At 37.4% G+C, this 25,789-nt stretch overlaps 3 protein-coding genes, 7 non-coding genes and 1 pseudogene across 16 annotated transcripts in view; all 11 read left to right on the plus strand.

The window, feature by feature from the left end:
- micu3a (mitochondrial calcium uptake family, member 3a) overlaps window positions 1–1,278 on the plus strand; it is a 32,753-nt gene extending 31,475 nt beyond the window's left edge. For 4 of the 5 annotated variants that reach the window (XM_058641054.1, XM_058641058.1, XM_058641055.1 and 1 more), the window contains one exon: window positions 92–1,278. In XM_058641054.1, the coding sequence (XP_058497037.1) occupies window positions 92–187 (96 nt within the window). In that variant the 3' untranslated portion in view covers window positions 188–1,278. Of the gene's footprint in view, window positions 1–88 lie in introns of all 5 variants that reach the window. The other variant, XM_058641056.1, reaches the window with a different exon arrangement.
- Window positions 1,279–1,799: 521 nt separating this feature from the next.
- vps37a (VPS37A subunit of ESCRT-I) lies at window positions 1,800–19,418 on the plus strand. 3 transcript variants are annotated; one of them, XM_058641535.1, is made up of 13 exons: window positions 1,800–1,818; window positions 11,191–11,334; window positions 13,295–13,369; window positions 13,453–13,570; window positions 15,138–15,241; window positions 15,482–15,698; window positions 16,546–16,616; window positions 16,718–16,845; window positions 16,944–17,002; window positions 17,117–17,185; window positions 17,644–17,787; window positions 17,872–17,960; window positions 18,101–19,418. In XM_058641535.1, the coding sequence occupies exons 2-12, from the start codon at window positions 11,225–11,227 to the stop codon at window positions 17,950–17,952; spliced, it is 1,176 nt and encodes a 391-aa protein (XP_058497518.1). In that variant the 5' UTR covers window positions 1,800–1,818; window positions 11,191–11,224; the 3' UTR covers window positions 17,953–17,960; window positions 18,101–19,418. The 3 variants fall into 3 exon arrangements, with proteins under 3 accessions (XP_058497518.1, XP_058497517.1, XP_058497519.1); XM_058641534.1 differs by lacking the exon at window positions 1,800–1,818 and adding an exon at window positions 10,866–11,094; XM_058641536.1 differs by lacking the exon at window positions 1,800–1,818 and having other exon boundaries at window positions 10,866–11,334; window positions 15,485–15,698.
- LOC131467828 (small nucleolar RNA U3) lies at window positions 2,984–3,199 on the plus strand. The gene has a single exon (XR_009241641.1). It is a non-coding gene; the product is annotated as a small nucleolar RNA U3 (small nucleolar RNA).
- Window positions 4,189–4,404, plus strand: LOC131467817 (small nucleolar RNA U3). The gene has a single exon (XR_009241630.1). It is a non-coding gene; the product is annotated as a small nucleolar RNA U3 (small nucleolar RNA).
- LOC131467841 (small nucleolar RNA U3) lies at window positions 5,389–5,604 on the plus strand. The gene has a single exon (XR_009241652.1). It is a non-coding gene; the product is annotated as a small nucleolar RNA U3 (small nucleolar RNA).
- Window positions 6,591–6,806, plus strand: LOC131467716 (small nucleolar RNA U3). The gene has a single exon (XR_009241536.1). It is a non-coding gene; the product is annotated as a small nucleolar RNA U3 (small nucleolar RNA).
- LOC131467727 (small nucleolar RNA U3) lies at window positions 7,586–7,801 on the plus strand. The gene has a single exon (XR_009241547.1). It is a non-coding gene; the product is annotated as a small nucleolar RNA U3 (small nucleolar RNA).
- On the plus strand, window positions 8,417–8,613 carry LOC131467750 (small nucleolar RNA U3; annotated as a pseudogene).
- On the plus strand, window positions 9,320–9,535 carry LOC131467739 (small nucleolar RNA U3). The gene has a single exon (XR_009241558.1). It is a non-coding gene; the product is annotated as a small nucleolar RNA U3 (small nucleolar RNA).
- On the plus strand, window positions 9,845–10,059 carry LOC131467762 (small nucleolar RNA U3). The gene has a single exon (XR_009241579.1). It is a non-coding gene; the product is annotated as a small nucleolar RNA U3 (small nucleolar RNA).
- Window positions 19,419–20,377: 959 nt separating the features above from the next.
- On the plus strand, window positions 20,378–25,264 carry nsmce1 (NSE1 homolog, SMC5-SMC6 complex component). Its single transcript, XM_058639540.1, has 8 exons — window positions 20,378–20,471; window positions 21,138–21,259; window positions 22,122–22,243; window positions 22,614–22,691; window positions 23,339–23,485; window positions 24,138–24,254; window positions 24,739–24,868; window positions 25,044–25,264. The coding sequence occupies exons 2-8, from the start codon at window positions 21,142–21,144 to the stop codon at window positions 25,073–25,075; spliced, it is 744 nt and encodes a 247-aa protein (XP_058495523.1). The 5' UTR covers window positions 20,378–20,471; window positions 21,138–21,141; the 3' UTR covers window positions 25,076–25,264.
- Window positions 25,265–25,789: the final 525 nt, after the last annotated feature.

Genomic DNA, 25,789 nt, shown 5'->3' on the forward strand with positions numbered 1-25,789 from the left:
TCCATCCTCAGCATGACTGCATGTCTGTCATTACATTTACTTGTGACTGAAATGTCACATGATTTTTTTTTTTTGTTTGTTTGTTTAAAAGGTAAAGGGCCAGCACTACGCCTCTTTCTCCAGCTGCGTTCGTGCTGAGGCCAGAAGACAAGTGAACCACCTCTGGAGGAGGTACAAGGAGAAGTAGGAGAGGAGGAGGACACACCAATGACACGAAGGAAGGAGATTAAGCATAAAAAGAGCCTGATGACTGAGCTCTAACTTTTATAGCAACTGTCTATTTTCAACATAAAAAAAAGGTGTACAAGCATGACTACACCACAAACTGACTGATGCTCTGTATATGCTGTATGATAATAATAAGCAACATTCCCTCTCATCTCAACCTTATTATTATTTATTCTAACTATGAGTTACAGTGCAACGACTTCAGCTCAATTGTCCAAGCATGTCCAAGATTATTATTACCAGCATATTTGCAAATTCATTGTTTAAGCAATATTATATGCAGTAAGTATGATTACGCAGCAGGCTGTAACTTTTAGGTTCTACCAAGTAAATCTTCACTTATTTAATGATGGATGTGACCAATTACTTATGAACACTATGTTCCTCTAATTTGTTAAACACATTTAAGAGCACAACAATAATGTAATAACATATATATATATTTATATATAACATGATGTTGTCATCCAAAATATGGATGGTACACAAATAAATATGACACAAAAGTTTCAGAATAAAATCACTGTTTTATCTTCCACTGAATTTTGATCCTCTCAGTCTTTTGCTTTACTTTTTATATAATTTATCTTTTATTTATCTAATCTTAACATTTCCAGGAATCACTCTGTAGCTTTTTTTTTTTTTTACACCCAAAAGTAAAAGAACCACAAAACCTGTTCTATAATCAGGCTACACTATAAATAATATGTGTGATTTGAATGACAAGACCTCTAATATTGCAATATGTTAAAAAATTCTATTATAATTACATCTGCCAAGGAGGTCATGTTTTGCCCATCTTTTGTTTTTCTTGTTTGTTTGTGAGCAGCAAAATTAAGGACGGGTTTTTAGGACATTTTCTGGGTGTGTAGGTAATGGCCCAAGGAAGACGTTATTTTCTTTTATTGGTTATCTAAATATTGATCAACTTTTGAGTGTATTGACACAGAGGGAAACTTGGTTAATGTGGAAATCCCTTGGTTTATCACAAATATAGAGTATATTCTTTGTTTTGGGGAAAATGTAATCTAAATAAAAATGTATCTAATAGGATATGTTGTCTCATTTTGTTTATCACCTCATGTTATGTTCATTTGTAGGCCCAACATAGAGCTACTTGGTAGTGGCCAAATTTGTAATCACAATTATTTTTGATCAATTTCATTGGCAATGTGGACAACATATTTTGATTTGGACATGGACTGAAGAGTCTGGGCCTCAGGCCTTTGAGGTGTGGAAAGCTCTGTTATAGTTTTGGGGTGTTGAGGTGTGACAATGTTCCTGCCTTAGCTAGAGAAACAATATTCTGTTCCATTCTGCTCTCTTCTGTAATACTTAATATACAGTATATATTACAGTCTAAGTACACTTATTGGACACAACCTATTCTTATTTTGTTGGCAATAATTATAGGACTATTAAAAAAACAAATCCGCGGTGTTCATTGCGCATGTGCACCGCTTTTACGCAACTTGTCGACAGTCGAAGGTGAACATCCTCAGAACGCTACACCTGGGCTTTTTCGTAAAAACGGCTAAATTCTCGTGTCAGGAGAGGACGCTATGCTACAGCATCGCGCGTGTCATTCGGGTAAGTTTGTTTCAAAGGTTGTCGAATTAAAGAAAGTTAATTGTCACCTGAACTAGATGGAGGCGCATTTGTAGCGTACATGCTAACTCATGGCAACGTTAGCGGTGTTTTTTCTTTGTCCCCTTTTGGTTGTGTAATTACTAAAGGCTGTTTGTAATGCTACTGTTTGTTTTTATGGCCGTTAATGATGTCATTTAAACGTTATATGTGGTTGTTGGCGTTGAACTTGTTAACCTGTTAACTGGTGAAATGCTGCCCCCGTGTGTCGTCATAGCATAAACCCTGTGTTTGACACAGTTTGTGCTGTTGTCGTGTCGTAGTGGCCGTTCACCTTCTAATTTACGCACGTTTCCAACAAAACGTCGTTTACGCTCTAACACTTATACACTATACTATACTATTTTGAATTTAACGGACGTCCTTCAAACCTAGCGAAACATTACATTACATGTCATTTAGCAGACGCTTTAATCCAAAGCGGCTTACAATAAGTGCATTTAAACATTTGGGTACAAATAAGAGCTAGAAGTAAGAAAGAGCTTCAAATAAGCCAAACTATGAAGTGCTAGTCATAAGTGCGAAGTATAAGTTTGTTTGTTTTTTTGTTTTTTTTGTCGTCGTCGTCGTCTTAGTCAAGGTAGAGTCGGAAGAAATGTGTTTTTAGTCGGCCGCGGAAGATGTGGAGGCTTTCCGCTGTCCGGAAACTCGAGGCGTATTGCGGAGCAGCGGAACTGTACTTCTGTGTCAGCTTTCTGTCAGGGTGGTTATAAACGACGCACAGAGCGACGTGCACGGTGTCTATACAACAAAATTTAGAGATTTAAGTCAATATACAAAACCTGTGTTGTTGTATTCTGAGTAAGGTGTAGTAGTTCAAACTGATCTGAAATCGATCAATATTTTGGCTTGTGAAAATCCTATAAAGAAATGATAAAATCTTAAACAGACGGTGTGACTAAATCGCCAAGCATTGTGGGTCGTATGATAGTGAATTCCTAATATAATAAATCGTTTTGTTTTAGCAAAAAAATAAATTAAACTGGGTCGTGTGGTTCTGTCAAAATAGCACTTTATTGACCTGGGGTGTGTCATGAGAATTACAGAAAACCGTGAGTGACAAGGATAGTGCGTAGAATGACTTCCCGTGTTAGCCCGTTCTCAAACTAAGACTATACTTTCAGGGATCATTTCTATAGTTTTTGACTTGAGAAATGCTTTTCTAAAGTGATCAGTCTCGCTAACCACGATGATGAGTCGTGATATTCTCTTCTGAGCGCGAAGCGGACTTTGAGTAATGATTCATTTCATATGCTCACTGTCATTGATGACCGTTCTTTGCTTCCTCGTGAAGCTCAGAGGAAGAGAATATGATCAGAGTGGTTATCCGTATTTGTCAATAGAAACTGTATTACTTAAGATAACTGTTTTCTTGGGTCTGTAATTTCAATGTTATCATATAGAGACTTCTAAGCACTTTTGTTAATCACATCAAAAAGGCCCCCAAATTATAATTCTTTTAATGATTAAATACAAGTACTATGAGCAAAGCGCACTTTCTGCTTCATGTTTCCACACAATTCTCCTGATTCTGCTCTCCTGAAACTAATTTTCTCCCATAAAGTTACCCCACTTTTTCCATGGATGTGTTATAAGAACTGGATAGAGCACCGCCCCTTTGGCTCCGTTCATTCCTATGGAGTTGCTCAACCAGCGCATATGACAAAAAATGTCTGGCTCCGCGTTTATTTCCGGGTTGTGCGGCCCATAGAGCATGCGCAGTAGTGTTACTCCCATAATGCCTATTGGCTGTGTAAACAGACAGACAGACGACTTCAACTTGCTCAGCACGTCCATAAACAGCTAAAGGCATGATGGGAGTACGCTACTGACGTGCACAAGTGGATTTCATGAATACCGATTCCACGTTTGCTTCGGGCTTTAAACCATGGATTTATAAATGAGTGTCAAAACCAATGATAGTGAATACAGTAAACTGAAAAATATAATGATGTAATTACAGGTTAACATTATCAATTTAATAGTTCATTTAATTGACCGTGGCTATTAGTTCATATGTGTTGTTACAGGAATTATGTTGTTTTCTTGGACACTTTTATATATATATTGGTTTTAGGGGTTATGATGTCAGATTTATAGTATTTGTGACATGTGCCAATGGCTTCAGTGTGAGTTCCTGCAGGCGAGGCAGTGGGGATTATACAGTGTTGTAGTTGTAGCCATTATAGCAAGACAACACATGCTTTATTTACTTGATGTGTGTTGTGTCATTTATGTGACACAGTAGAAGAAAACCATGAGTGACCAGGATAGTCCAAATAATGGGGTCCAGTCTTCGCCCTCCTTCTCATTAAGACTATACTTTCAGGGATCATTTCTATAGTTTTTGACTTGAGAAATGCTTTTCTAAAGTGATCAGTCTCGCTAACCACGATGATGAGTCGTGATATTCTCTTCTGAGCGTGAAGCGGACTTTGAGTAATGATTCATTTCATATGCTCACTGTCATTGATGACCGTTATTTGCTTCCTCGTGAAGCTCAGAGGAAGAGAATATGATCAGAGTGGTTATCTGTAATTGTCAATAGAAACTGTATTTACTAAGTTAAGTATGTTGTTCTTGGATCTGTAATTTCAATGTTATTATACAGAGACTTCTAAGCACTTTTGTTAATTACATCGAAAAGGCCCCCAAATTGTAATTCTTTTAAAAATAGTACTATGAGCAAAGCGCATTTTCTGCTTCATGCTTCCACACAATTCTCCTGATTCTGCTCTCCTGAAACTAATTTTCTCCCATAAAGTTACCCCACTTTTTCCATGGATGTGTTATAAGAACTGGATAGAGCACCGCCCCTTTGGCTCCGTTCATTCCTATGGAGTTGCTCACCCAGCGCATATGACAAAAAATGTCTGACTCCGCGTTTATTTCCGGGTTGTGCGGCCCATAGAGCATGCGCAGTAGTGTTACTCCCATAATGCCTATTGGCTGTGTAAACAGACAGACAGACGACTTCAACTTGCTCAGCACGTCCATAAATAGCTAAAGGCATGATGGGAGTACGCAACTGACGTGCACAAGTGGATTTCATGAATACCGATTGCACGTTTGCTTCGGGCTTTAAACCATGGATTTGTAAATGAGTGTCAAAACCAATGATAGTGAATACAGTAAGCTGAAAAATATAATGATGTAATTACAGGTTAACATTATCAATTTAATGGTTCATTTAATTGACCGTGGCTATTAGTTCATATGTGTTGTTACAGGAATTATGTTGTTTTCTTGGACACTTTTATATATATATTGGTTTTAGGGGTTATGATGTCAGATTTTTAGTATTTGTGACATGTGCCAATGGCTTCAGTGTGAGTTCCTGCAGGCGAGGCAGTGGGGATTATACAGTGTTGTAGTTGTAGCAATTATAGCAAGACAACACATGCTTTATTTACTTGATGTGTGTTGTGTCATTTATGTGACACAGTAGAAGAAAACCATGAGTGACCAGGATAGTCCAAATAATGGGTTCCAGTCTTCGCCCTACTTCTTATTAAGACTATACTTTCAGGGATCATTTCTATAGTTTTTGACTTGAGAAATGCTTTTCTAAAGTGATCAGTCTCGCTAACCACGATGATGAATCGTGATATTCTCTTCTGAGCGTGAAGCGGACTTTGAGTAATGATTCATTTCATATGCTCACTGTCATTGATGACCGTTCTTTGCTTCCTCGTGAAGCTCAGAGGAAGAGAATATGATCAGAGTGGTTATCTGTAATTGTCAATAGAAACTGTATTTACTAAGTAAAGTATGTTGTTCTTGGATCTGTAATTTCAATGTTATTATACAGGGACTTCTAAGCACTTTTGTTAATTACATCAAAAAGGCCCCCAAATTGTAATTCTTTTAAAAATAGTACTATGAGCAAAGCGCATTTTCTGCTTCATGCTTCCACACAATTCTCCTGATTCTGCTCTCCTGAAACTAATTTTCTCCCATAAAGTTACCCCACTTTTTCCATGGATGTGTTATAAGAACTGGATAGAGCACCGCCCCTTTGGCTCCGTTCATTCCTATGGAGTTGCTCACCCAGCGCATATGACAAAAAATGTCTGACTCCGCGTTTATTTCCGGGTTGTGCGGCCCATAGAGCATGCGCAGTAGTGTTACTCCCATAATGCCTATTGGCTGTGTAAACAGACAGACAGACGACTTCAACTTGCTCAGCACGTCCATAAATAGCTAAAGGCATGATGGGAGTACGCAACTGACGTGCACAAGTGGATTTCATGAATACCGATTGCACGTTTGCTTCGGGCTTTAAACCATGGATTTGTAAATGAGTGTCAAAACCAATGATAGTGAATACAGTAAGCTGAAAAATATAATGATGTAATTACAGGTTAACATTATCAATTTAATGGTTCATTTAATTGACCGTGGCTATTAGTTCATATGTGTTGTTACAGGAATTACGTTGTTTTCTTGGACACTTTTATACATATATATTGGTTTTAGGGGTTATGATGTCAGATTTACAGTATTTGTGACATGTGCCAATGGCTTCAGTGTGAGTTCCTGCAGGCCAGGCAGTGGGGATTATACAGTGTTGTAGTTGTAGCCATTATAGCAAGACAACACATGCTTTATTTATTTGATGTGTGTTGTGTCGTTTATGTGAGACCGTAGAAGAAAACCATGAGTGACCAGGATAGTCCAAATAATGGGTTCCAGTCTTCGCCCTACTTCTTATTAAGACTATACTTTCAGGGATCATTTCTATAGTTTTTGACTTGAGAAATGCTTATCAAAAGTGATCAGTCTCGCTATCCATGATGATGAGTCGTGATATTCTCTTCTGAGCGTGAAGCGGACTTTGAGTAATGATTCATTTCATATGCTCATTGTCATTGATGACTGTTCTTTGCTTCCTTGTGAAGCTTAGAGGAAGAGAATATGATCAGAGTGGTTATCTGTAATTGTTAATAGAAACTGTTTTTATGTAGTTGTGAAATATGTTGTTCTTGGATCTGTAATTTCAATATTATTATAGAGACACTTCTAAGCACTCTTGTTACTCACATCAAAAAGGCCCCCGAATTATAATTATTTTAATGATTAAATACAAGTACTATGAGCAAAGCGCACTTTCTGCTTCATGTTTCCACACAATTCTCCTGTTTCTGCTCTCCTTAAACTAATTTTTCACAGCTGTGATGTCTGTGATGTTTAAGAAGAACTCTATGAATTAATATAATAAATATAGAATATAAAGATCTATACATGCCTATGTCCATGTCTCGAGGTGTCCTGTGAAGAGTTTTATAGGCGTCTCTTTTACTATTGTGGTCAAAGGGGAAATTGCTTTTTGGGCCGCATGAGTATTTTTTGTTGCAGTACCATGAGTGGCCACCATAACAAAATTGTCTTCAAGGCAGGTGCTCTATCCAGTTCTTATAATACATCCATGACTCTTTCATAGATGACGAAGACTGATTCATTAAAGATGCTGTTTGTGACTAATGACTCTTCTTTACTTTACTTCCTCTTAGAGGAAAAGAATACGGGCTAATATGGAACTTACTGATTTGTTCAATATTGTAGATTAAACTGGTTTGTGTGGTTCTGTAAAGATAGTGTTTTATTTACGTGATGTGTGTTGTGTCGTTTATGAGAGACAGTAGGAGAAAACCATGAGTGACCACGGTAGTTGGAAGAATTGGATCCTGTCTTCGCCTTCTCCTGAATTAAGACTATACTTTCAGGGATCATTTCTATAGTTTTTGACTTGAGAAATGTGTTTCTAAAGAGTTTGGTCTCGCTTACCACGATGATGAGTTGTGATGATCTCTTCTGAGCATGAAGTTGGCATTGAGTAATGATTTACATCATACACTCACTGTCATTGATGATTGTTCTGTGCCTCTACAAGAAGCTCAGAGGGAGAGAACATGATCAGAGTGGTTGCTCTTCAGTGTGAATATGAAATGCCTCATGCTGGAGTTTGTGTTAATAGCTCGATAGTGCTTCACATTGTTAGTTCTATATAGGACCATTTCCATTAAGTGGGAGATGTAATTTTGTTTGTTGGAAAAAGAAGATTCCAAGTTCATGTGCGATGTTGGTATTTTCAGATTTAGTGCATGATTAAATGCATGATTTGTGGATGCAATTTATGAACTTTATTTATGATCTGCATATTTAGAGGTTGTGCTGTGTCATTTTCACACCTAAATGTAGTTGACATTGTAGAAAGAAATGTTTAATTGAAGTCTTAACTTGTAAGGTGGATTTCTCGAGATAAAGTGTGTGGTGTGATGAAATGTTTGATTTCTTGGTTTTAGGGGTTATGATGTCAGACTTGTAGTATTTGTGACATGTGCCAATGGCTTCAGTGTGAGTTCCTGCAGGTGAGTCGGTGGGGATTATACAGTGTTGTAGTTGTAGCCATTATAGCAAGACAACACATGCTTTATTTACTTGATGTGTGTTGTGTCGTTTATGTGAGACAGTAGGAGAAAACCATGAGTGACCAGGATAGTCCAAATAACTGGTTCCAGTCTTCGCCCTACTTCTTATTAAGACTATACTTTCAGGGATCATTTCTATAGGTTTTGACTTGAGATATGTGTCTCTAAAGAGTTTGGTCTCGCTTACCATGATGATGAGTCATGATGTGGGCAATGAGTAATGATTTATTTCATATGCTCATTGTCATTGATGACTGTTCTTTGCTTCTTCATGAAGCTCAGAGGAAGAGAATATGATCAGAGTGGTTATCTGTTATTGTAACAATATATTATGTTTTATACAGGTATAGTATATAACTATGAAGTGTTAGTGTCCTCTGTAAAGAAGGGACAGGAAAGCTAGTTATTCTCACTTTATTCAGACTGTTGTTCAGTTCTAGAGCCTAGCAGTCTAGTTCCCCGTTGTTTTAGCCAATTTTCCCAGTAAGCACAAACTTAAACGTTAGGCTCGCCCGTAATGAGAGGACAGTGTAGAGACTCTATTTTAACAGAGGGGGTTTGGTGTATTTAGCGACAGCACTGACGAGAGCCAGAAGTATTGAACTGAATCACAACCCGTTCAGCTGTATTACAGTTCAGTGACTGAGTCAGAGGGAGTCTGCGCTCTGGTCATGCGGAAAGAACTAAACTAGAGCTGTGACATTCATGAAGGAGTCCAATCTTTTGAACAGCTCTTTTAAATGAACGATGAGAACTGTGTCGCAGTTGCGAACCGTTTGTTTGCGAGCCGTTCCCATTTATATGCAAATTGTCCATGCTGTTGTTTAGATTGTTTTTTTTTTTCTGTATTCCTGTATTTTCTTTATCTTAAACTGGTTTGTGCGGTTCTGACAAGATGGTGATTTATCTTTACATGGTGCATGTCATGATGTTTATGTGAGACAGTTGAAGAAAACCATGAGTGACCACGGTAGTTGGAAGAATTGGATCCTGTCTTCGCCTTCTCCTACATTAAGACTATACTTTCTGCGATCATTTCTATAGTTTCTGACTAGAGAAATGTGTTTCTAAGGAGTTTGGTCTCGCTTACCACGATGATGAGTTGTGATGTTCTCTTTTGAGCATGAAGTGGACAATGAGTAATGATTTATTTCGTATGCTTATTGTCATTGATGACTGTTCTTTGCTTCATCATGAAGTTCAGTGGAAGAGAATATGATCAGAGTGGTTGTTCTTAGATGTTAATGTAAATTTTGTCATAGTTCAATTTGTTACTACTTTTCAACAGTCTCAAAGTGTTTCACATTCTTGGTGCTATTATTACTTAATTATTCTGTTAAGTGGGAGATATAGTTGTGCTTGTTGGAATAATGATTTGGTTGGAATGATCCATGTGTGATGTTGGCTTATTCAGATTTAGTGTGTGATTAACAGCATCATTTGTTGATCAAATTAAGGAACATTATTAATGCTCTGCAGATTTGTAGGTTGTGCTGCACTCACATGAGTGGACTAAGAGCAGCATCTGGTCGAGCTAGATGATGATAATCATCAGTGATCATTTCCATAGTTTCTAATTTATGAAATGTGTTTCTGAAGTGAGTGGTCTCAGTGAATACGATGAGCTGTGATATTGTCTGTTGAGTGTAAAGCAGACACTAAGTAATGAATCATTTTCGTATGCTCTCTGGCATTGATGAGGAATTTTTCATTCTTCATGGAGCTTAGATGAAGATAATAAGATCAGAGTGGTTCTTTGATGTAAAAAAAATAAATGGTTAGAAATGTTTTATTGAAGTCTTAACTTAAAGTGAAGTGTTGTGTCGTTTATGTGAGACAGTTGGAGAAAAACCATGAGTGACCAGGATAGTCTGAAGAATAGGATACCTGACTGTCTTTGCCCACTTCCTGATTAAGGCCCTGTTTACACAAGGACTCTTATGGGTAAAATTGACAAAATATTTTATTGGAAGTGCCTTTCATTTAGACAGTGACAGCATTTTTTTGGGGCTTAAAATCACAAAAATCTGAAGCTGCCCTCCAGAGTGGAGAACTTGAATACTCTCTGCCGTAGCGCTGTTACATTATGTTCATTTGTGTCTTTAGTCTGTTGGTTATATTTGTTACCTTTCATACTAACTGCATCCAACCTCAGCAGTATTATGCACATTTTTCACTTCAATCTACTTTCTTTGACTGTTATATGTGTTTCAGGGATGGTTGTTCATCTGACCTAATACATTTTTAAAAGGGCATCTTTTGCTGTTTTTTTATGACATAATACTTACTATGACCTGATACTCTATATCACGAAAGACTAAAGTAAGCATTTACAACAAAAAAAACTAGCAGACTAGTTAAAATGAAAAGTCAAAACTAAATAAAAACTAAAACTAATGAAAAATCCAAAACTAATATAACCTTGGTCCTAATATGTGTACCTAACTGTAAAACAAAATAAAAACAAAAAAACAATTTTATAATTCAACAGATGGTGGCGATAGCGCTCGAAATGGGGTGTAATTCGCTTTTAAATGCGAAGAAGAGAAGACGGAAGCTGCGCTTAAGTACACTTACTGCGTGACGTAACACGTAAATAAGTTGATCAAGCTTTTACTCGCTAGGTTGTCTTCCTTTAGCTGTACTTACATGCCGCCCCGCCAGTGTGAATGGCAGTACCTCCGCGGAGCTAAAGGGAAGTTGACATTTTAATCGACACACGGGGATATGCCATCTGACTTTGTCACGTAAATACAAAGAACGCCTCACGTGAACAACAAACCGAGTCGTAAGAGCTAACCGGGGCTAGCACCACACTCTTCATGTTCACTTTCTCTTCCACTTCTTCGTGTGTGTACTGACGGCCCGTAGCTTCTGTCACCAGTCCAGTTGAGTCCTTGGTGGGCCGCCAGGAGAGGATGAACTGGCTTTTCCCTCTGTCCAAAGGCTCCGGACCTCTCCCACAGTTGAGCAGCCTACAGCAACAAAGACAGCGGCAGATCGACTCACTCAAAGCCGCTCACCACAGGTAATGTGCGTCACCTAAACCAGACAGACCCTGGTTCCGCTCGTTGGCTCGTTACGATGCACGTATTTGTTTTAAATCTGAGATTATGGCCGCCGCGGTGTTATTGTCGCTTTTCACAACGTTCACAGTTTATGATCATGTGGTGTTGCTAGCAATCAGTTAAAGTCTAAATAAACACGCTAGGCTAACATATAGCATACGCCCTCGTTTTTCGTTGTACTTGCTGATTTGTCATTATGTCATCGGGACAACGTTACATGTCCCCTGATGTGAGTGTTGCCAACTACGGTTAACATTTCATCTAGCCAGCGATCTAGGTGTAGTTCAACAGGGTCGTTTGTAGCTGGTTAGCTAAATACATCAGAAAGTGACAGTGACATGTTCTATTTTTAGGGCTGATGACACAAGTCTCCTGTGATCATTCAGTACAGCGTTTGTCAAAATAAGTATCACCTGTTGCTGTAGAAAGATGTGGCTTATCAATTCAATTCAGACTTTATTACAGTCCCATATAACGAAATTGGTAATACAAACAAAAAAAAAACAGGCATATGCAACTATTTTAAAGGTGCAAACAGGTTTTTTTTTTATATATATATACACACTGTATTTAACTATATTGTTTTATAAATATGAAAAGAAAATACTATAAATAATAAAAGGAGGCATCTGTATCAATGTCTCCTTTGAGACATATAATTACAAGTGCTTAATCGGATAGCTATGAAAAACAAAGGAGAGTCCTGCATTGTGTTACAAAATGTCAGTAAAATAAGATACCCATCAAGATTAAAAGACTAATCTTAGATCGATTAATTTTAAAGGAGAGTCCATAAGCAACCAAGGCATGAAATCATTTTTTTTTTTAATTAGCTATCTATTAATTTATCAGGATTTACATGTGTGTTTTTTTCATCGCTTTGATTGGACTAGTGGTTAGAAGTAAGTAAGAGCTTCAAGTAAGCCAAACTATGAAGTGCTAGTCATAAGTGCGATATAACCTGATGTTGGACAGGACAACAGTGATTTCATCAATAGATGCATCAAGGCGACAAACTCATTTGAACACAAGATTCTTTAATACAGCTTGAAAAGGATTGACTATGTAAGGATTCAAGTGTAAGCATTTGTCTACAAAGACTTTTTTTGAGTTGGTCATTAACTGTTTGCAAGAACAGATTATTCTCTTAGTTCATCTCTTTTTAGTCAACTGCATAAAACTGTAGTCACTACCCTCCTGATGTCTATTGACAAAGGAACTGTTGTGCCTCCTTAAATGAACCATAAAGACAAGATACAATACATTTGTGATGGTTCTTTGCTTTTCTCTGGATGCTCAGTTCAGGCTCTTATAGAGATGACAAGGCTAATATGCTATGTGAAATGCCGATCATGGCTTGACGGTGATGTTGAAGCAGAGGTCCTCAATTTTTTTCCTTAGCCGAAGATCCCTAAGAGTCTCCAGACTATTTGAGAATATCTCTTAAGGGATCTTTGGCTGAGGGAAAAAATGACCTGTAGACCTATGTAAAGTGATCATAAATTTCACGAATTAATCTGTAAACGTTCACTGACCCCCCTGGTTATGTGCCCAGGACCCTCATTTGAGAACTACTAAGTTAAGGAATAGGTGGACGGGACATGAGATAACAGATGGGGCTTTTACATGCAGCTTCGAACAGGTCACATCTATTTATTAAGGAAGAGTTATGTATATCTTAAAAGGTATCGCATAATTTAGAAAATTGGATATTCCCTTCGGGGCCCATTATTAACATTGCTAACGGACAGTACTGGGTACTGACGAAGACTTTCCTTGTAATGGTAAGCTTTAAGCAGCTCTTTTTATGAGTTCTTTCCTTTCCAAACTGGCAGGATTATCACATACAATTGTAGGACTGTATATTTTCCAGCAATTATGTCATCTCATGACTTTCCTGTGTTTATATTTCCAAAACAGCCTTGCAGAGATCCAGAAGGATGTGGAGTACAGAATACCATTCACAGTCAACAACTCCACTATTAGTGTTAACATGTGAGTACATTTTTACAGTGTGATTTTCAAAAAGCAGGTGGTGACCCATCTTCACTCTTTACCATTTTCTTTCTGTCTTTTAGTCTGCTACCTCCTCAGTTCCCTCAGGAGAAGCCGGTGGTTAGCGTCTACCCTCCTGTTGGTCATCATTTAGTTGACAGCAACAATGGCACCATGATCACTAGTCCCCACATCACAAATGTAAGTAGTAGTTGAGGCGTTTGATTACTTTAGTTTCCCAAACCTGGAGCTTGCCACACATTTTTCTGTTCATTTCACAAAAAACATCACTCATAAACATTAGTAAGAAGGAAACTGAAACAGATATGTTCACTGGTGAGATTACCTCACCAGTGAACATATCTGTTTCAGTTCTTTGTCCTGAAGTAGTTTTCTTCTGATCCTTCACATTTATTAATACACAATTATTTAATTATATTAATCATTTTGTAAAGCAAGACTGATCGAATAGCTGCAGCTGCTCAGCAGGACATCAGATGACTATAATCTTAAAATTAGGGCTGAACGATATATCGTTATCGTATCGATATCTAGATATGAACATTCAAGATATTCATATCGCAAAAGCAACGATATAAACAATATAGATTTTCCCCCGCGCTCGCCCTCCATGTACATTTCTGGCACAATAAACTTCATTTTTACGATTGCCCTTGAATGCACCACTGCGGCCAGCCAACCACAAACCTTATTTCATGCTTGCTGTGGATCGACAGCTGAAGCCAACCAATGACAAACATAGGAGGGCGGGAGGGAGACGGACACTGAGACGCGCGCGCGCACACACACACACACACACGACATACACAACGGGAAAGAAAGTGACATGAGCGCGGAAGATAATGCGGCCGGTGGCGATTTTGGATTTAAAAAGGATGATGTCAACCAGAGCGAGGTGTTGTGCAGGTCGTGCTTGGCGAAAATTGCGACGAAGCGAGGTAGCACAACAAACATGTTTCACCACCTGAAACAACACCATCGCGTGCTGCACGAAGAGTGTAATACAATGAGAGAAACACCGGGGACTTCTCAGTCATCCCAAAAGAAGCCCAAGCAAAGTGTGTTTACTGATGCGTTCCGTAGCGTTACACCGTATGAGTCGACGTCCACCGGACATAAAAGCGTTACAGACGCTATAACATCAGACTTTGCAAAAGACATGGTACCCGTGTACACAGTCTCACAGTGAGTTCTCATCAATAAAACTGCACTTTCCATGTGGAAAGTTTCCACAGTCTTTTGTATTATAATGTTTTTATTTTTCTGAAAAATGCTTGGTTTTCACTGAACCCGTAGTCATATCGTATCATATCGATATCGAGATATCTGGCATGAATATCGAGATATGAAATTTTGTCCATATCGTTCAGCCCTACTTAAAATGTACGACTATTATCAAAAAGTTATCTGTATTTCTGGCCACATTTTCTTCTCTCCCTACAGAAAGATAGAACACTGACAGCGTTTTTTCCTTCACTTGGTTTAAGTAAAAAGCTGCTATTGACCATTTTGTTGACTGGGTAGATGTCGTGGTGTAAGCTAGTGGGCACACTTAAACAGGCCTGTCTGTGATTTTAAAACGACAACTTTCAAACACTGATTGTCAGGGATAAAGGGATAAAGCATTGTTTTTGTTGTCAGCAACTGGGCTATCCTCTTGCTGCATTGTCATGTCAAATGTTTTATTTTTTAAATTTTTCTCACTTTAATCAAGGTATTTTATTTGTCATTTTTCAATATATTTTAGTTTGGGATGCACTCAGATCTGGGCAAGGTCATTCAAAGTCTCTTGGATGAGTTCTGGAAAAGTCCTCCTGCTCTGATGTCTACTGGCCCTGCTGGATTTCCATAGTGAGTTTAATCTTGTTTTCATGGATCATATTATAGACACTTGTGTCTTATTACTTTCTCATGTTAAATAACATTTGCATCCCTTTACATATATTTTGTTGCTAATTAAAGTCTAACTAATAAATTACATTTCAGCTGGTAAAAATGTTTTTGCCCCAATGTCCTCATAAAATAAAATAAAAAATACATTGATTCGCTTGTTCTGCTTTGGTAAAAATGTTTCTCCTCCGTGAATTGCAGCAGTATGTACAAGCCATCAGGCATGGCTGCGTACCCGACTCAGGCTTTCCATTACGGTCCTCGTCATATGGGTACTAGTCAGACACCACCTGCTGGTCCAGCTGCAGCTCCCATGCCTCACCCAGCCGTCGATAATGTCCATGGGCCTCCTCGAGCTCCAGCTCCATATGGACTGATTTCTGACCTGCCACTGCCTGTACCTACTGTAGATTCACAGGTAGATTGATCATGTTTGCAGGTTGGGTAGTAACATCCACGATGCACACGTAGAGAACCATCATGGGAGCAGTAGGATCTGTTCACATGCAGAGCCTAAAATTCAAGAAACTGAGGCAGTTAAGAGTTGAGAGCCTGTTGCATCTGTCGTTAATAAACAACCAAAACCTTGGAGCTGCCGAAACGACCAGCCAATTTGACCTATTTCTTTGGCCCGAGCATCAAGATATGTGCTAAAAGTGCTCGTGGCATTCCAAAAATATGAGATATTTTCATCCCAATGTGATGAGGATGCACCAAGAAAAACAGCATCTGATGCATGGCTCAAAGAAAGAAATGTATACTGTACTATACACAATTTATACTGTAATTAAGCTGTCATTATTTAACAGAGTTAATAAACACTATATAGCTCCACCGGTTTGAACAGAACTTCAAATCCCAGGAAATAAAATTCTCCATTACTGTGAAAAATGTTTGTCAAACACAAAATCCTATTTTAACTTGAGAGGACAGAACCACATTCCAACCATGTAATCCATGTTTTAATCATAATGTCCTGCTGAGGTCGTGTTATGCTATTGTTAAATCAGTAGGTGGCGATATTTACCTTTTAGATTGGCTAGAGCATTTTCCAGGTTAGTAAGTAGTAATAGGTTTTGTGGTTGCACTTTTTAAAGAATGCCAAATTAAATGTAATGGTTTTTCCGCATAGCTATACAAACTGTTAGTAGAGCCAGAATCTGGAGAGGCTGGACTTTTCTTTCCTGCAACTAAACATGTGTCTACACAGACACTAGATTCAAGAACAAATTTCTTACACTGTTTGTCACTTCGTCTTTTTTCAGCCTGGAATAAATGGACATATGTACAAGATGCCTGAAATTCCGGAATCTTTTCCTGAACTCTGTGACATGAAGTAAAGTATTCCAAAGTACTATCGTCAGAAAATGTCACATTTCTTTGAACGGATCATTGATGTCCTTGTTCTCTTCTTTCACCCACTGCCTCTCACCCCAGTCTGACTCAGCTGTCGGATATGTCTGAAAATGAGGACGTGCTGCTGAGTTTCTTTTTGGGTTTGCCACAACTCAATCAGGTCACCAGTGATAAAGAGGAGCTGGTCACCAGCATAGTGGACATGGCTAGTAAGTCCGACCTCTGTCTTTCAGGCCAGTAATGACGGTGACGGCTTAATGGAGACGAGCTCATCAAAGACCTGAACATTTCTTGTTGTCTTTTACAGAAAAAAACCTTCAGATGGAGCCACAGTTGGAAGGAAAGAGGCAAGAAATGCTTTACAAGGTAAGCGCTTTTATATCTACTTATTTAAAATTCTTACAAATACACAACAAAACCAACCATGTTATTGGCTGAGTTGATTGATTGGGGGGTTGGGTTTTTCTTCTGTTTTTACAGTTTGACCAGCTGACTCAGATGAAGTCTGCCTTTGAGACAAAGATGCAGAGGCAGCATGAACTCAGTGATGTAAGAGGCTACACTCGTCTCACTTTGATCAAAAACAGGAATTATTTTTCACTTCTGATCTTAGGGATTTGAAGTGACAAATGGGTTGTTCATCAGGTTGTATAAGAACAAAAAAGTTGTTTCCTGTGAAAAGGAAAAAGGCCTTTGCACACACCGAACACGTTTTTTTTATTATGTAATTTGTATGGGGATTATTTATATTCAAATCATGTTTTCACGTCAGTAAAAGAATTTCGTATAGTGATTTCTTTTGGGGGGTGAAAATCCCAATTACATTTGAACTTCTCAGGCATTAGAATTCATTGTATATTCCAACATATTTACTTCTTGTATGTACTGCTGATGTCCAGAGATGCGCACTGTTCCATATTAGATAAACCAAAACATAAAATGAAGTCTTTAATCGGAATATGTCTGTTCCTTTTGTTTCTTACTTAAGTGTTTTTATCCCCTGCTAGAGTTGCAGTCTCAGTACATTACAGGCTCGGTTAAAAGTTGCAGCCCACCAGGCAGAGGAGGAGTCAGAGGAGACAGCTGAAAACTTCTTGGAGGGGCTCACCGACATAGACGAATTCCTTACCAGCTTCATGGAGAAGAGAACGGTGAAGCAGTATTAGAGTTCTTTTGAATGTGCTACCAGGACTGTGGTTTATAACACTGTCTCTCCCTCTTGTGTTACTCTGCAGCTTTGTCACAGCAGAAGGGCCAAAGAAGAAAAGCTGCAACACTCCATCAACACACATGGGCAGTTTCCTACCAGCCACTAGAACACAAGGTACACAGTCAAATGACAAGCACAACACAAGACTGCATTAACTGGTGCGCCTCAGCTGACAGTTTCACAACAGGCAGCTCTTGTAATTTGTCATCCTTTTTTTTTTATTGTGCATCTTACGTCCTTTATTTCATCCTCAGGTTTGGTGTTTTCTCAGCCGACTGCTGCCAACTTAAAGTATACAGACAATAGAGTGGACGAAAAAGCACACTGAGTCAACGACGTGCACTTAAAAGAAATAAGGAAGAGGGTGATGGCAATGGTGGCTTAAGAAAAAAAAAAAAAAAAAAAAGCTTTTGTGGAGAAGGTATGGAGTCACTACAGGAGGCCAAAACTGGAAGAATGACTGACACATGCTTAGTTGTGCAACCACATTGCTTAGGATTGATCACATTGTGACTCATTTTTACTGCACATTCTGTTAGTCCAGTTTTGACTCCATTTTGATGATGATAATAATGAGTTTTGTGTCTGTTCAGGATTGGTGTCTTATCAAGTGCACATGATCAGGGTGGTTGGTAACGTGAAGACATTTGACAGGAAGTAGAAATTGCTATGGACATTATTCTCAGTCGTATGCCATTGCCAGTATCTGCATTTCCATTCTCTGAGGTCATTGTCAACTTCTTGCTCTTTCATTTTTGCCCAGACAGGAACCATTCTGGATGAACATACGCAAGTTAACAAGGTTCCTCTTCCAAAATCTCCTGTTTACTTTAGAATGGTTGTTTCAGCCATTTACATACAACTTATCACTGTGGAGTCATTGTTCCTCTAATTTGTAATTTTATTACACAAAAGTGTTTCTAAGTTGGGGTTTAAAATATAAACTTATCTCTTGAGTAATTTGTTGGGAGCATCCTAAACTCCAGTGTGTTTGCACATACATGAATAATTTGACTTTAACCTGTTAAAGCAATACTTTGATTACAGTGTACTGACTTATCCACTGTTCATTGTTCAACATTTGTTTCAAAGTCAACATGAATCAAATGCCATAGAACAACTTCAATGTTTTTGAGTTGGTGTTTTTTTTGTTTTTTTTCAGTTAATCACTTAAACCAGGCTAAAATTGAAACTGATGTCAGCTTAAAGAGAAGTCTGGAGTACTGTACACTGGGTAGACGGTTTAATACACATCTTTTTTTTTTTCCCAGTAGTCACATTTTTTTTGTGTCTGTAAACACACTGAAGACCATTGATTGCAGATTACCACCACAATGATAACCTGCTCATTTTAGAGATGCCCTTTGAACTTGAGATGTTTGATATAAAGCCTCAGATGTTTAAGGACTACATTGAGGAGTATTAGGTTAAATGCTGCAGTATAACTCGGATGACATTGGATACTGTATTTAAATATTGTTAATAATAGGCTATATTGTAATCAAAGACTCTGACACCTTGTATAATATGTTCTTATTTAATTTGTTAGAGTAATAAAGCATTTAGAATAAATCTGTTTTATGTGCTGTTGAACAAATCTCGGGATCAAGCAAGGGACCACAGAAACTCTTTCTCATCATATCCCACAGAATACATACCAGTAACACTTGTGGGCCACAATTTACATTGCAATTTTGTTGGGTGAGTTATAAATCAGATACCAATGGTGCCTTATGTAGATGCTGTGGACAATGCATTTTGTAAATAGTCCAGATTCAAATATGTGGTGTTTTCAATGTGTATTTATAGCGATAACCGAGACCCATACACTTGCAGTTCCTAATGGAAAGTGTTATTATTTAGTTAATGTATGGTATGTGATGTTACATGTCAGATTCCATTAACCAACATGTCTGCTGCTTAATAATGGCAGAGTCTTCACTAAAGTTATATTTTTTTGGTAAAGGTACCAGGTGAAAGGTTATACCCCAATTTTAGAAGTTATTGATGTTGTTTTAACATCTAAAAGTGATCATTACACTTGCTGCATAAACCCAATGAGCAGGTTCACACATTTGAGCATGTCAAACCACAGGGGCTTTCCACTTCAAGGTGTTAATTAATGTGCTCCCACTTGAACACATAATGCAACAAAGAAAAACTTTTATAATGCAAACAAAAAAAAATCCAGTCTATACTGTAAAGTTGGATTTATGTATTTTTATATTTGACCAGTGTCAAATGGATGAACAGAGGACTACTGTTTTTCAGCAGCAAAAGGGTAGCTTTTATAAACAAAATTAAGGTTTTGGATAATTAAGGTAATACAGCCACAATTTATGCTAAGAAGGTGACATACTGACACAAATGTTGAAAGAGAACAGTTTTCTGGCATTCTGACTTTAATCTCATAGTTCATGTTGTTGTTTATTTGTTTTCTTTAAATAATAATGTTTTACATGTGGCCCTAATAGTACGTAAACATGCTTGAGTGATACACACGGTGCTTGTAAGTACACGCCACACCAACAGGTGGCAGTAATTAATATTACGACACCAGTTTCCGGAAGTCTGCGTAGAAGAGGCTGCGAAGAGGGACCATCAACTTCTGCCAGAGACCTGCAGGTAATCCTGTTAACGATTTGTGTCAGTTTAACAAACTGGTCGATTTAAACCATTGACAATTTAAATATCTATACCTTGTGAATATCATCTCGTAATTGAGGCTCACTTGTATAAATGGTGAAGTTTCCTACGCTTGTTCAGATGAGGTGACACGTTCACAAATGTCGGACTTCAACAGATGTAGATGTAAATAACGCGTATTTCTACCGGCTCTACTCTACTCGGCACGGCACTATTAGGTTGCATCTCCACTACAAAAAAGTACTTAACGTGGTTGGAGTCATCACTTAGAAGTCGTTAGAAGTCAGTTGAACCGGTGCATCAGTCAAAGTGGTCAGTGTATTTAGAAACTATAATTCTACTTTGCGCAATAAGTTTGCGTTACCTCGCAAAACATAAATCACAAATTAAATCATAAATTATTATCATCTAATTTTTTTTTGTATCTGTGAATACGTTATTATGTAGAAATGAAGTCCAAGACAAATTTGTTTTCGTTGAGGTAAAGCAGAACATCGTCACCTAAGTAAACTTAGACTAAAGTGTACTTTTACTCATTGACATTCACCAAATAAGACGCTTATATAGAAATATATCTATTCATCGTACAAGCCCATGAATGTTGTGTTTTAAGAGTTTCACATTTTACTCTGACTGTTACTTCAGAGACATGTCAAGACAGATGGGAGACAGCCATCGCAGGTTTCTACAAACCGTGATGCTCAGTGGCATTGTTGATGAGCCAGGAGCAAAGTCACTCTATCAGCGTTGCTGTGAAACACACAACAGTGAGTCATTTTATATTCATATAAGTCATCTCAGCTGGGATGTCTCACATTACTCTGGTGTCTGTTTCTAATGCTTTATACATATGTTCTAGATCAGGGGTGTCAAACATACGGCCCGGGGGCCAGAACCGACCCGCCAGAGGGTCCAATCCGGCCCACAGGATGAATTTGTTAAAATTTCACACTACGATTACAATCTAAACGTAATGTCAAATACCATATTTTTCTCTTCCAGATACCTGTGACTAAATGTCTGTGCCTTTTTAGATCCAGTGTAATGTGTAAATAGTACATTTAGGCACGATATTGTTGAAATTGCACTTATATTTCTCAAGAAATTTCATGTTTTGTAAAAAATATCCTTCATTAAATGTAAAACAAAGGAGAAAAAAAGCAAGGAGTTCTTGTTGTTCATAGGTTATTATGCTATTATTTTACTATATTTACTGGTCCGGCCCACTTGAGATCAAATTGTGCTGTATGTGGCCCCTGAACAAAAATGAGTTTGACACCCCTGTATGCTATTAAAACTGGGATTTCATGAACACAATGCCGGAAACATGTAACCCTTTAGGCCAGTAATCTACACTATGACAGAAATGTAATTTATCACAATAAAATCATAGGGTGAAAGCTTACGGGAAATGTACTTTGGTAATACCCAATTGTCTTTTATGCACATTTCACAACGTAGTCTGTAATTTAACATAATTAAATAAAGCAACATGAGATTTTTTTTTGTATCTGAAAGTAAAACTTAAAGAATTTGCCAAGCTTTGTGGTTGTTACAATCTCCTGTAAAAATGTTGTCATTTTAAATAAGAGATTAATGCATAAGATTGTGTTTGTTTGTTTTTTGCAGCTCAGTATGCTCCTGACAAACTAGATGAGTTCATTGATACCATCAACTCAAAGCTGCAGCCCATGTTCATGCAGATCAGGAAAGGAATGTCTGAGGACAATGGCCAACAGTATTACGCCTTGGTTAGTCTGCCTTTAATTCTTGCTCTGGGTCTGTGTGTTAAATCCACTTCCTTCATAAATGGAAGCTTTAAAGTGACAAGATTTGTTTTTAACTTTTGAAATATATTGACCTGGTGTGGTTGCACTATGCAGATTACAGATATAAAGTATAATTACTCTAGGTCACAAAACAAACTGCTCTTTGCTTGTATAGTATTTGGCTCACTTTGCAGTCTCACTATTAGATGTCACCAGACATCTTACACACTGTCTGTTAAGTTTTGAAATTAAACAAGCAGTTATGGGTTTATACAAACAGTTTATAAATGTAGAAATGATGTACTGTGAGTCGTCTTAGGTGTTACCAACTGTTGTTTCACTCATTGTTCAGGTGAATCTGGCTGAGACTGACATCACCAGGATGTCTACAGATTATGCTGACAACGAGCTGGAGCTGTTCACCAAAACGGTCAGGAGATTTTTGATTCATTTTACACTCACAGTAATGGAAATTAAAACCCTGACTCATGATTTGTGAAATATGTATTTATGTGTGTTTCCATCCACTGTGAACATTGGGACTCATTGGGAGTTCATTGGGAGTAGCAATAGATGACTCAATAGTCCAGTTCACCACAGAAAGATGTAAATGCACAACTTAATGATGAAAGTCGTGCCAGGCAAGAGGTAAATGGTGTGTGATGAAAAAGTGCCATGATTATTTTCTGGCACAAAGTTAAGGAATCTTGTGGTTTTCTCAGTGCACACTTTTCCTCTCACTTGTTATGTTTTTCTGCAGTTAAATAAGGAAGCTAGAGTGCTGTTTCATTCCCATGATTTTTGTAAACATTGTCCTTTATTTGCAGAATCTGTTTCCAGAGCATTTCATCGACTCGCCAGTTTTTCCACTTCCAGTGTGAAAATGATAAAAAGAAATGTTGAAAATGCTGATTACACCCCACCTAGTGAGTGACCTGTAGGAATAGAAACCTCTGGTCACTGTAATGCAATCCAGTGCAATGGTCTCGTAATTAAATACTGCCTTTGTGTTTAAATTCACTTCACAAATGATCAATCATGCAATAATGGACATATAACTGGCATGTTCCAACTCAGATGGATCTGATTGTGGGTTCCGAGAACGGCAAGGCCTCTTCCACTGACATCCTGAACAGCGCTGACTCCCTGACCACCAAAAAGCTGAAGAAGAGTGAGACGGAGCACCTGTTGAACCGACTGGTGCATGACAAGTGGCTCAGTGAGGTAAAATGGTGTCCTTAACATAATTAGAGTAGTTTTCTCTCACAGTTTTAATGAGGGCAATTAACATAGTTTGTAAAACTCCTTCAGACTATCTTTCAGTTAGGCAGTTGCACTAAAATTAATGAATTAAATACATTTTTTTATCATATAACCTCTATTAAAACTCGACATGCACTGTCTTCTTGTGGAATGTATAACAAATAGTGAAATGCAACATAAACAATTCAACTGTGTTGTGTTAAATGATTCAATGGAAGATATAGATAGGAACGGTATAGATATACATATACATTTATATGTATATATATATATATACACATGTATATATGTATACATATACATGTAGATATGTATATATATTATGTGTATGTATGTATGTATGTGTGTATATATATATATGTGTATGTATGTATATATATATATATATATATATATATATATATATATATACATATATATATATACATATATACATATATACATACATGTACATATACATACCAAATGTAATTTTCTTATCAATCATCTATTAATGAAATAAAGTCTGTCCAGGACCATAACTGTTGCACAGTACCTATCCACCTTTTTTTTTCTCCTTCCAGCGTGATGTTGTCTTATTTTGTGTGTAATCAACCGCTGTTTGTATATTTAGAAACAAGGTGAATACACCTTGTCCACAAGATGTATTATAGAGATGGAGCCTTACATTCGCACAATGTATCAGGACCAGGTCCAAGTGTGTCACATCTGCCACAACATCGCGTTCCAGGTAAGTGTTCACCTTTATTCCCCCTGTGACAGCACCTGAATCAGCTCCGTTGTGTTTCTAAACTTTACTGATGAAATAAAATCCTCTTCTGTCAGCTATTACTGGTTTACAGTTGGGCTACAAGAGTTACCTCACTAGTACTTTATGTAGAAATGATGTCTATTTTAAAATCTGTCTCTCAGGGCACATTTTTAGAAACTCGTCTTCTTTGTTTGCCTGTTGTGTTGTTTGTGCCGACGAAGGTCTTTATATTTCTGACCAAAAGCTCGGAAATAAAAGGGAAAACACTGCTAAGATCTAAGTGCAGATATTTTCTTTACCTTAAGAAACGGCAAAGTAGTCATGATGTATGTGTGAGCTGTAATGAAGGCCATTGGTTTTTTTTGTTTTTTTTGTTTTTTTTTTACTTACTGTGTCAGTTTTATCTTATTCTATATGGTTTTCTCACTAAATGAAACATGTCTGATTTATCTTCTTTTTCTAGTGCCAAATTTGCGAAAATCCTGTATGTGGCATAAAAATACACAACCCGTGTGTGGCCCGATACTTTAAAGTGAGAAAGTCAGACCCCCGGTGTCCAGCTTGTGAAGACTTCTGGCCACATGAAATCCCTGGTATTTATATTTCTTCATTCGTTCATTCATTTATTTATTCTTTTAGACCTTCAGGACTTTTTTTCCTTACAAACACATTGTATGCTTGAAATTTTGACGCACAATATTCTCGTTTATATCTGTTAATAACATATTTGCTTGTACGCCTTTACAGAGTTGTTTGTTTTTTTAACAGAACTCAGTCGGCCCAGGTCTCAGAGGAGGTGATGAGATGAAGTCGTCAGGCATTAGATCTTTTCTATTTGTGTTTGTTGAAATTATTTAGTATTTTTAACATACGGTTTTTAATACACATGACTGTTCATGTCAATCGTTTTATTGAAATGTCTTTATAATATATTTGTGTATGCACTCATCATTAATAAAACAAAACCAACACACTTTTCTGCAACTAGATATATATTTTGCGTTACTATACTTTTTTTCCTTCTTCATCTTCTTGCCACACTTGACAAAATAACAGGCATTAAAATCGAAAGTGCACTGATAACAGGAATAATAATCTAATAATCTACTATCAAACATTATTTCATCATAGACCTGCTTACAATTTTAAACTGTAGTGTTGGAAGCTTGGATGCACAACATTCTGTCACTTAAAACAGTGAGGTGATATTATTTTTACAACTCAACATCTCAGAAACAATGACTATTTTCTACATTACAGTTTTAACTTTAATTTCAGGATAACATTGAATGAAATACACCATTGTAACAAGGTCATGAGCCACATTAGTTATCGTGAGTAAATAATATCATTCTAATCTTCAATTGTTTACTGTCAGAAACAAAACAATCATATTTCAATATCCATTATTTTACACTGATGTGATCATAATCATATCCACCACTCTTTGAATGGTTGTTTTAACAAAAAAATAGACATGTAAATAAATATAAACATATAAAACATGTAAACTT

This window comes from Solea solea, chromosome 10, assembly GCF_958295425.1.
Source record: "Solea solea chromosome 10, fSolSol10.1, whole genome shotgun sequence".
NCBI classification, from domain to species: Eukaryota; Metazoa; Chordata; class Actinopteri; order Pleuronectiformes; family Soleidae; genus Solea; species Solea solea.

Coding starts and splice junctions, on each gene's coding strand:
- nsmce1 (XM_058639540.1), top strand. CDS start 21,142: ATGTCAAGACAGATGGGAGACAGCCATCGCAGGTTTCTACAAACCGTG. Junction 21,260..22,121: donor TTGCTGTGAAACACACAACA/GTGAGTCATTTT, acceptor TGTTTTTTGCAG/CTCAGTATGCTCCTGACAAA. Junction 24,255..24,738: donor GCCACAACATCGCGTTCCAG/GTAAGTGTTCAC, acceptor TTCTTTTTCTAG/TGCCAAATTTGCGAAAATCC.
- vps37a (XM_058641535.1), top strand. CDS start 11,225: ATGAACTGGCTTTTCCCTCTGTCCAAAGGCTCCGGACCTCTCCCACAG. Junction 15,242..15,481: donor GGCCCTGCTGGATTTCCATA/GTGAGTTTAATC, acceptor CGTGAATTGCAG/CAGTATGTACAAGCCATCAG. Junction 15,699..16,545: donor TACCTACTGTAGATTCACAG/GTAGATTGATCA, acceptor GTCTTTTTTCAG/CCTGGAATAAATGGACATAT.